This window comes from Octopus bimaculoides, chromosome 2 (genome assembly GCF_001194135.2).
Source record: "Octopus bimaculoides isolate UCB-OBI-ISO-001 chromosome 2, ASM119413v2, whole genome shotgun sequence".
Taxonomy (NCBI): Eukaryota; Metazoa; Mollusca; class Cephalopoda; order Octopoda; family Octopodidae; genus Octopus; species Octopus bimaculoides.
In genome coordinates this window covers 51,258,320-51,270,078 of record NC_068982.1, presented here as the reverse complement: position 1 = coordinate 51,270,078, position 11,759 = coordinate 51,258,320, and the positions used below count along the sequence as shown (strand labels likewise).

At 32.8% G+C, this 11,759-nt stretch overlaps 1 protein-coding gene across 14 annotated transcripts in view; it reads right to left on the bottom strand.

Annotated features, from left to right (window-relative positions):
* The window catches only part of LOC106873237 (collagen alpha-1(I) chain), a 220,446-nt gene that overhangs the window by 29,268 nt on the left and 179,419 nt on the right, over positions 1 to 11,759 (bottom strand). For 9 of the 14 annotated variants that reach the window (XM_052977077.1, XM_052977060.1, XM_052977082.1 and 6 more), the window contains 3 exons: positions 10,382 to 10,423; positions 9,393 to 9,425; positions 6,678 to 6,731 (listed from right to left, as the gene is read on the bottom strand). In XM_052977077.1, coding sequence (XP_052833037.1) covers positions 6,678 to 6,731; positions 9,393 to 9,425; positions 10,382 to 10,423 — 129 coding nt within the window. The remainder of the gene's footprint in view (positions 1 to 6,677; positions 6,732 to 9,392; positions 9,426 to 10,381; positions 10,424 to 11,759) is intronic. The other 5 variants (XM_052977094.1, XM_052977104.1, XM_052977096.1 and 2 more) reach the window with 2 other exon arrangements.

Below are 11,759 nucleotides of genomic sequence, written 5' to 3'. Positions count from 1 at the left end.
GTGCGGGTGGCACATAAAAGACACCATTTCGAGCGTGGCCGTTTTCGTGCGGGTGACACGTAAAAGCACCCACTACACTCTCTGAGTGGTTGGCGTTAGGAAGGGCATCCAGCTGTAGAAACTCTGCCAAATTAGACTGGAGCCTGGTGTTGCCATCCGGTTTCACCAGTCCTCAGTCAAATCGTCCAACCCATGCTAGCATGGAAAGCGGACGTTAAACGATGATGATGATGATGATGATGATATATATGTGTGTGTGTGTCTTGAGGCAGATTTTTTGACAGCCTAATGCTTTTCTTGTTGCCAATCCTCATCTGTTTCCCTATTGTAAAGCAAGGTAATATCTCCCCATGGCTGGTTATTTTTTTACACAAGACTGGAAATGAAAGCCACTGCTTGTAAGATGGGGATGCTCATTTACAACTATTGTGCAATGTGAAGACAAGGAAATACACACTAACCCCTCCCCCCATACAGACACGTATATACATAAACACCATTAGGTAAACCATTACACTCAGTATTATATTTGTGAGATGAGGTATTTATATAATGTGTACTGTTTATATATATTATGTGATATATTTATATGCATATACATATATATATGTCATTATATTATTTGCCTTGGTTCTAAGATTGGATGCCTTTCCTATCACCAACCACTGTACTGAGTGGTGCATTTTCTCTTTGCACCAACACTCGACTACTCAGTAACCTGGGATATGTAGGCTGAGGAGGAAACAGCAAAGAGAGCAATGACAACAGAGGGCCTGAAATGGGTAGTTGAAAAAGGGGATAGGAATGAAGTGTTGAGAGTACTCAATAGTGTAGGGCATGAACATTTGCTCAGATGTGAGAGAATGGAAGTGGCAAGAGAATGATTGGAATTATGGTGGGAAACTCAGAGCGATATTAAAGAGCAAAATAGGTTAGTTAGAAAAGTGAAGTGGGAATGCTGGCTAGTCGTAGACCAGAGTGAAACTGAACTGAAAAGTTCAGGAGTTAGTAATTAGCACAGAAAGTCATAGTTACTGCTTTTGAAATGAAAAGGATATCAGACTCCTTTTTTTTTTTTTTGAGAATGTGGTTACACCTCAAACAATAAATGGCACATTGAGACACTCAAAAAGCTTAACGGAAGCCATTAGAAGGAAGAAACCATGACAATGTGCAACCACACATCTTTGGTGACAACTCAGGCAACTGGCAAATTGAGAAGGATTACGGTGCCCCACCCACTGCACAATCTGAATATGGTGCCCACCAGCTTCCACTTGCTCAATACAGTGAAGGACAGTTTATAAGGACACCAGTGCATACCTGAATTTTTCCACAAAGAGGGTTCAATGATAGAGCATATGCAACAATGTGTCCATAGCTTACACTGGGTACATCTTATGGAGTTTCTACCTACACCTATTCTACAGACCGAGCAGGGCCATCTACCTGATTTGTGGTTTGTCTGCCTTCCTACTTATTAAGACTTTGGTTTTAGCTATGTTAACTCTAAGGCCCTTCAATTCTAATCCTTGCTTCCACACCTGAAACTTTTCCTCCAGTTCTGATAGTGACTCAGCAATTACAGCAAGGTCATCAGCATAGAGGAGCTCCCAGGGGCATCCTGTCTTGAATTCCTATCATAGGAAGGCTAACTGGGAAGATAGTTTTTGTATGTGGCAAATGCTCAGGAGCAATAAACACTGAAAATGTGCAGAGAACAGCTTCTGTCACATTCCAGGGAGAAAAACTATAAGTAGTTGATATGTATATATATTTTACTATATATATATAGTATAATATATATATGTATAACACACACACACACACACACATATATATATATATATATATAGTATAATATAGTATATATAATTAATCAAACATCTAAATATGGAAATTATATTCACCAGTTTCATAATGATAATCCAAGACTACCTCAACAACAATCCAACTTAAAGAATTGAAGTTTTCTCTCCCACTGGACTGAACTTTCCTCAAAACTGAAGACATACCCAACAAATAAAATTATCGACTGAAAAAACAATTACAGAGAGAAACAACAATTCTGAACAACGAATGTACAGAATTGATACAAAAGAAGACAAGTTAACAGAGAAAATGTCATATAGAAATAGTAATAAAAGCAAAACCTTGAAAAATAGCTTTTTAGATCCAACCGAGAGTGTTCTCAGCACCAGAAGGTACAAACCAAAGATGAGAAACTGAAGATAATTAAGCTATCCAAAAAAATTCTCTCAGAAGAAGAAATTAAATTTACCCCATCACAGCATCCTAACTCCAATGAAATACAGAACGATATTTCACAGTTCTGTAGAAAACCACATAGAAAACCACACCTAACAGAGGAATTGTACGATAAAGAAAACAGGGATGAATCAATTGTAAGAAACAAGAGTGATTACAAGCTTATGAAAGTTAAGAATAAATCTTTAGATAAATCCTGTGACTTTATGTCTACCTTCCCTTACAAAGAACTTCCATACCCAAAAATAAAGCCCAATGTCAGCCAAAGGAATGGGATATTATACAATTAACTGAAAAACAGTAATGACATAATAATGAAGGAAGCGGATAAGGGAAGTGCTATAGTTATTATGGATATTGAACACTACAAAAGAGACATACTATCTATATTACAAGAAGGTAATACTACAAAAAGGTAAATAATTACCAAAAATCAAAGATGACGACTAAATTGAACACACTCATTCACAGATATCAAAAAGGTGTAACAAACAAAGAACGTGTCTACCTAACCCATTTTGATTGCAAGACTAGCTACTTCTACAGTCTCCCAAGAATCCATGAGAACCAAACTATTAAGAATACATGTAAAGAACTAACTTCAAGTTGCATAAACATACAATATCCCACTGACCTTAAATTTAGGTTAATTGTAGCAGGCCTGAACTGTGAAACACAGACTCAGCAACTTTTTAGATATATTACTGAAACCTATTTTAAAATACATACTAAGTCTTGTAAGGGATGATCTGGACCTGTTAAACCACATCCCCAAATCCATAAACAATGATACCACTATTGTATCTTTTGATGTGGTAGACCTATCTACTACAATCCTACACCAATATGGACTAGAGGCAATAAATTTCTGGCTTGAGAAATTTTCTCATGAAATTTCAGACAGAATTGAAACAAGTTTCATCACTGCAGGGTTAAAGTTTATCCTCAAAAAACAAATTTTTTGACTTCAATGGCAATATTTACAAACAAATATCTGGGACTGCGTTGGGGACAAAAGTTGTTCTGATGTACGGCAATCTAGTCATGGCTTACATGGAGGTCCAAATATATAAACAATCAAAATTAAGATACGGCTTAAACTTATACAAATATCTACCAGAAAACTGGAAACATTACATAGATGACTGCCTAATCCTACAGATGCACACATTTGAACAACTTATAGATTTCAAAAGCCTAATCAACAGCATCAACAATAATATGGACTTAAGCATGGACTACAGTAAAACTCAACTACCATTCTTGGATATACTAATCATCAAAAGAGATAAAAGCATTGAAAAAAATTCCAGGTCTTCTCACTCTACCTATGTTCAGGGAATACCACTGATAAAGCATGGATAAACAAAGAAAATACTTTCATACAAAAGTACAAACCCAGACTTAACAAGCTTTAACAAAGTATATACACAAATAACTATTCACACACAAAACTCATTCTGCCACTTAAGATGAGGAACCTACACATCTATCAACCTAAACTTTAGCAACTGGACTACATACAAATGACTCCTGTCTACTTTCCCACCAGATATTAAATCTGGAGTGCCTTGATTGTAACTAAACATGTTCATTCAACTGTGTTGGCCTTCATTTTAGGTGCAATATATACTGCCATGTGACACTAACACACAAACGTAGCAGCCAAACATACAGACGGTTCTAAATTTAATCATGTGTTCATTCTCTACAAACACTTGACAGAAAACATTCAGAGCATAAGGTGACGAGCTGGCAGAAACGTTAGGATGCTGGGCGAAATGCTTAGCGGTATTTCATCTGATGTTACGTTCTCAGTTCAAATTCCGCCGAGGTTGACTTTGCCTTTCATCCTTTTGGGGTCGATAAATTAAGTACCAGTTACGCACTGGGGTCGATGTAATCGACTTAATTCCTTTGTCTGTCCTTGTTTGTCCCCTCTATGTTAAGCCCCTTGTGGGCAATAAAGAAATAAGAAAACATTCAGAGCATTGATTGTTCAGTACAACCCCTAGACTTGTTCAGTCAACTGTGTCAGATTTAACTTATGATGCTAAACATTGTCACTTGATACTAGCACACAGACATAGTGGGGAACCTACAAAAATTTCTAAGACCAGTCATGTGACTGTCCTCTACCAATCAAACCCTATTCAAAACATATACTAATTTGAGCCATGAACTCCCTACAAAAATAGGGCACGCTTCAAACGCTAGTCAGAAGCAAGACAGCTGTGACATAAGCCACGTCTTTCTATTTCGACTTTTTGAAAATCAGTGTAAACTGTGAAACTGGTTAAATCATTATAATAAAAAATATTTTAACTATTCTCAGTGCATTTTCAACTTCTATTTTTCCTATATTTCTACCTGTATGGAACAAAATAACCTTGTTTTTTCTATATAGTATAGTATAGTATATATATGGTATAATATAAATATGTGTGTGTGTTATCAAAGAAGAAAATGGAAAGAAGTGTTCACCTTCACAAAAACATGCATACATATAAAAATTATTTGTCAAAAGATAAAATGGTAAAAATACATATTTTAAACATGACAATGTTATCATTTTAAAATAATATTAAATCAAGAGGTAGATGTACTACTGTATATAATCTAGTAACTAATAATATATAAAGCATATATCATTTAAAATAATCACGACTCTTAAAATTAGAAATGTAAAGGATTAGCTAAATCTAAGGGAAGCAAGGGAACACAAACACAACAATAATAGCAAACAGAATACTTTTTTTTTTACATTTAAAGCTAAACTTTTTCATACCAAATAGCTGTTAACATACTTATATAGTAAGAGTAAAAAGACATTAAAAGAATGAGCGAGAGAGAGGAAAAACATAATGTTAGAAGTCAATAATTATGGTTAAAAATAAACATTAAGTAGAGTATTAGATAATGATAAAAAAGAATAGTAAAAACATATATTAAGTACTTCTCTAAATTAAAAAAAAAGTATGTATGTTAGGCAAAATTTTCTCAATAATTTTTGGTAAATCATGAAAATTATAAGGAAAAAAATGGCAGGTAGAGTGCTGTTATGCACTATTTTTTTCACTTTTAAGGCACAAAAATCATATAATTTTCTAAAGTGATATAAAAGAAACTACAATAGATATTAGATTTTGAAACTAAGCAAAAAATTCCTGCACATACTCAGTAGCAAAAAAAGATAAATTGCAATGAATCAAAAATGACAAATAGTCCAATATTTCATTATTTATCATCAATAATTTTGTTAAAATGTTTCACTGGAAATTAAGTTGCATTGAATCAAATTTGTCGAGGAAAACAAAACAAAAACAGAGACCCTCACAATGTATATACACATATATTATTTTAAATACATTGCTACAGCAGGCACCTAGTTTATTAGTGGTGGCAAATCTTTAATAGTAATAATTACTGCTGGTTTAATTGATCTAAAGAGGGTAATGGTTGAAGTCACTGACTTAAACAGTATTTAAACTTTTTGAAAAACTGCCATTCTTTTTAAACATCACACGTAGGTTACATTGTATTAGTATTAGATGTATAATAATAAAAAGAGGAATTCAACAGATATTTGATAGAAAAAATATAAATCTATGGAACATATTAAATAAAGTACAGCAACTAAATACTAGAAATATCAATTGTATGCATGAAAATAATTGAATTATTGATATATCACAGAAAGAAATATTGATAATTATGTAAAGGAATATGATGATAATAATAGCAGCAGCACTAATTAATGCAATAATGACAGAAAGTAATATTAGATCTTTCTGTCACAGAGTTTCCTGAGTCTGCAGTGAAATGTTCAGTTTTGGAAATCATGTTATGCTTTGTTTGTATAAACCATATGTTAGATAAATACGACTATATCAAAAGAAAATTGGGAAAATTTTCCATTTAAATTTAACACTGTATCTCATATGCTTTCATGCATAATTATGCTGTACTAAATCTACCATGCTAAAATAACACACAAAAATTTGACCATATACATTTTTTCTCTATATCATAGCAAAATTGATCTTATTTTATTAAAAGTGAAAAATTTGAAAACATGTCAAAGTTGAAATTCTCTAACCATTCTATAACCGATTATACATGTTAAAATAAAATCGGCTATTAAAATGATTCTAATAGTGATCAGAATAAGAGTGAATCTTTCACTCATTTTGAAAAAAGGTTTCATTTTTCCTGTTACAGAAATTCTAAGTAATCATTATTTAAGTTATGATAATTGATATTTATATTTTTTTTAAATATCTATTTTGCTAGATAAGCAGATAGTTAATATGATTAATCTGTACAGTATGGAAAAATAGATATTAGAACAAAGATTATTGACTCTATATAAACTAGAATTATTAAACCTGTTTAAAAACAACACTTACAAGACTATTTTCTGATTTGGGTTCCATTTTTCCATTATTGTTTCTCAGAGAAAGCTGGTTCACGGTCAATAGAAAAAAACTACATGGGTAAATAAGCTAGCCAATTTTATATAGAGAGAGCTTTAAATAAAAATCTAAGGAATCAAACAGGTAGGGATTCTTTCAGATATGCAAGAATGATAAAAGCAAGGAAGATTCATGTATAAATAGAGATAGATAGATAGACAGACAGACAGACAGATATATACAGAGAGAGAGTGGAGGAGGGAGAGAAGAATACAGTTCATGTTTTGGACAAACTGAACTGTAACCTTTTCTGCATAAGTCATGCAAGGTGGCTCTTTTATATTGTTATTCATTTATGTCATGAAAGCTTATTTCAAAGAAAAGGGAAAAAAATAAAGAAAAAAATATTGTCTGTAATGACCTTATTAAAACAAAAATGTAGAAGGCCGAATTAACATCATGCAACTAATACTAATCTAAATTTCTCTAAATTATTTATTGGTGGGAGATGTGTAGAGTAGAAAGAGTGTTCCACAATAATACAGGTTGAGAAAAGAATGCTAGTGCATACCATTTCTTGTAGGTCACAGAAGAATCATTTAATAAAAAGATTGATTGACAAGTGGTATGTACTATTTTAAATAAGGCTAAGATGAATTCAATAGATTTTAAAGAGCAAGCAGTCATAAGCAATATTAAATCAAATGAAAAGTAAACATTACATGATGATAGAAAAGGCAGCAAGTTACAAATATGGTTTTGTAAATAAAACAAGATAGTTTGTTGTTTCTAGCTATAGTCAAACATAAAGGATGCACCATTCCATATTTAGAAGCTATCTTGATGCAATATTGTCTATTTAAGGATAGGATTACAAGCTTTATGTTCAAACTAATTCTGTGATCAAATTAACATTCAGAAAAGTATACATATGAATAACCTTTCATGCCCTTTTTTTTTTCTTAAATTAATATTGAATATTTGACTTTTCTTGCTATCTTCTATCAATAGCATTTCTATTAATATTCTTATAATTCTGAAGTTAACTGTAGATATTGCATCATATTTTTCTATCTTTTTTGTTTTTATTGACATAAGCAGTGTCATTTATTTATATTATATTCATTTAGTTTATGGTTGTGGCATAGTATACAAATCCTCTACAAGACATCTGTTTCTGTCTTTGTCATACTCTAACCTCTTATCACTGATGCAAAGCCACCTCTTTCAATACCAACCTCCCCCTTAAAGGATCTTTGTCATGCAAGTCTCCAGTGTTGGTGTTATGCAAAAAGCACCCAGTCCACTCTGTAAAATGGCTGGTACTAGGAAGGGCATCAAGCCATGAAAACATGCCAAAACAGACCCTGCTGGTACCATATAAAAAGTACCCAGTCTATTCTGTAAAGTGGTTGGTGTTAGAAAGGGCATCCAGCTGTAAAAACCATGTCAAAACAGACAGTGGGGCTTGGTGCAGTCCTGTGGATTGCCAGCTCCTGTCAAACTGTCCAACCCATGCCAGCATGGAAGACAGATGTTAAATGACGATGATGACTTACACTTTTGCTTCAAATTTTCCTTATTCTCAATTCATGTATCACAACTGTGTTCCAATAAATCCAAGAATCTCTCTGACTGAGCCATGTCATTTTTGCTCCACATGAAGACACCCACAAACAAGGTTCCCTGTTCTAACTTACACTTGTTAGCTCTGTTACATTAGCAGAATATTATCTACAACTTCCATTTTTTTTTCCTTTGACTCTCAAACTACTTCATCTTTCCAAAACCGTTCCGCCTCTTTTTCAAAAGAGACAAAAAACTTGCAAGACCTTATTGGTCAGAAGTTTTCTTCTTCCAGTACCTTCAAATGCTTCTACTTTGTATATTACATTTGTCAGTTCATCACAATCAGTATATAACCAGTTCTCAATCCCAATTTTAAATTGCAGACAACTTTGTACTTTCACCAACCTTATTCACTACATCACTTGCAAATCTCTACATGAGATGAGTCCAGCTGTTGGCTAGTGGATCATTTTTTGAGCAACTCTTTGACATCAGAAAACATTTCTCTGCATGAAGGGTCTTGTCTACCAATTATTTAAACTTCCAACTGTTTGTACTCACTATTTGCCACAAACCATCACTAGTTTCCCTGGATGCTACTACTTATTTTATCTTAATTGTGTACCTTGTTCTGGTAAATAATATCAGTGCCTTCAGTTTAGTTTCAAAAACAATTTATTTCTTGGATCTTTATTTTGCACTTGATTTTCTCTAACATTTTATATAGAATAACAGTTTATCTTATATTCTAAAGACACTATCAACATAATATAGAGTTAGTAAATTTCCTTATTTACTATAATTGGTTTAGTTTATCAAATTCAATAAATGGAAACATTTTTCATGGATATTTTAAAAGTAAACTTTTAATTGATATATTAATGAAATACTCAAATTTATTTCTTCTATCAATGAAATAGAAATAGGCTTAACTTAAGGAATTATTTGCTTTTGACATCATTAACCTTAGTCTAGTTCAATCTTTCAAATTAGGATAATATGAAGTACTTTTGGGGGCTCAAATTAAGTTAAGTTATTATATTACTCTAGTTATTAACACTCGGAGGTAAAAAAAAAAAAACACAAAAAAAAAACCAAACACATTAACTAAAATTTTAAATGAGCTAAATGATATCTTACCGAAGGGCCGGGAGGACCGGTTGGACCTGGTATCTATAGAATAGAATGTTTATATATGTTTTAATAAAACTATAGTGCATGCTTTTGTGAAATATATTTTAAAGACAAAATAATGCATTTTGCCTCATATCAGTTTTTCTTTCCAATCAGGTGATCATATTGACATTTAAATTACAAAGAACTCATAACTCTTCTACTGTTTATGGTTTACCCTTTATCATGTTAGGTATTGAATAGAAAAAATCACCACATTTTTCTATTTATGGAGCTTTTAATTTCAACCCTCTTTTTGTAAGTTTTATTATCTGTTATAGATTTTAAAAAAAATCTGGATATATATAAGGATATAAAAGTGATTTAATATCTTATTGTTAGTATTGAAAAGGAATATTGGTTATAATATCTATAATTAGTTAAATGAGTACATGAATGCTTTATGAGTTATTTGAAGTGACACTTTTAAAGCTGCTGTAGCAATGACACAGTGACTGAATCCTTAATATTTCAAAACATCTGTTTTCTTCTTGGTTTACTGACATAGGAATATGAATTAGACTAAATATGAAAACAATCAATGCAAAGCATTTGGGAAAGTGGAGTTAAGAGAATCTATAAAATTAATTTTTCATGTTTAGAATCACTAAAATATTTGGTCAGCTTTTGCATATAGACTGCAATGCCTTTGGCTATTATATGTGATTAAGAGAATGATTGATAAAAAAATCTGTCTGCTCTCCTTTGTTTAACAGTTATCACAACCACAAAAAAAAAAGAAAAGGATGAAATATTTATAGAAAATGAAAGAATGATATAAATTAGCTATATTTGTCATTCATTGTATAATACTGACTGTATTTGAAAGAAAAAAAAAATGAAAATGAAAAGTACCTGACATCCTATAATATTTTCTTTCCAATTAGAAGTATTAAAGAAAAACATTTTAAAAAAAGGATATGAAATCTGTACTTTTAAGATTTTTATACACTTACCCCTTCACCGCTGCCACCACCTTCAATAACACCAGCCTCACCCTGAAGAAACAAAAAACATATTATGTTTATGTCATTTAAATAGCTTATTCTATTTTTTGTTATATATTATATATTATATATTTTATTCTTATTTCTTATATATATATATATATATAAATATATATGAGTGTGTGTGTGTGTGTGTGTATGTATGTGTGTATGTATACAACAATGTGGTGTTGAGCATTCTGTGTGTGTGTGTGTGTGTGTGTATATATATATATATACACATTCTTTTATTTGTTTCAGTCATTTGACTGTGGCCATGCTGGAGTACCGCCTTTAGTTGAACAAATAAATCCCAGGACTTATTCTTTGTAAGCCTAGTACTTATTCTATGGGTCTCTTTTGTCAAACGGCTAGGTTACAGGGACGTAAACACACCAACATCAGTTGTCAAGCGATGGTGGGGAACAAATGCAGACACACAAACATACAAACGATGGGCTTCTTTCAGTTTCCGTCTACCAAATCCACTCACAAGGCTTTGGTCAACCTGAGGCTATAGTAGAAGACACTTGGCCAAGGTGCCACACAGTGGGACTGAACCCGGAACCATGTGGTTGGTAAGCATGCTACTTATCACACAGCCACACCTATATTTATTTATTTCTTGCAAACAACTTACAGATGCAAGTACTACTAGTTGAAAGCTCTTCATACTGGATGCTAACAAGTTTATGGGGTCATCAGGAGAGTATGCATGCAGTTTCAGGGCTTTCTTTTCGATGGCATCATTGCACACTGAAATGAAGCCCTACCTGCTAGATCAACTGGTTATTAGGCTTTACTGAGTATTCTTCTAGCCATTACCTTCTACACTGTAGTCTGGATATCACTCACAGTGGTATTTGCTTTATGATAAGTTAGGCCTAGAGACAACAACAGTCACCTCACACAGAGTCCAACGAATCCTCTACATTGAACTTTGATTGGAAAATATTCTGTTTTCCAATCCGTGCCATCACATTCCTCTAGGAAGTTTCATAATGGGTTTATTTCTAGAGCCTGAGTGGTGTCCATATATATACATATATATGAAATAAAGTATCTTGAAAGTTGAAGCACCTCAAAGGTCAATTACAAAAAAAGGTAGATGGTATGACAGGCCTTGACTATTGGGGTTGACTAGAAAAGCTCAAACTTTATTCTCACCAACATCGCTGTGAGCACTACACCATCTGCATGATGTAGAAAATATCCCATCAGCGTTGCCCAAATGATGTTTGCATCACCTTTAAAAGATACCCAAGACTTGGGCCCCATGCTATCCATCCACAACATAAATCCTACTCGCATCTCAATACAGCACAATATATATATATATATATATATA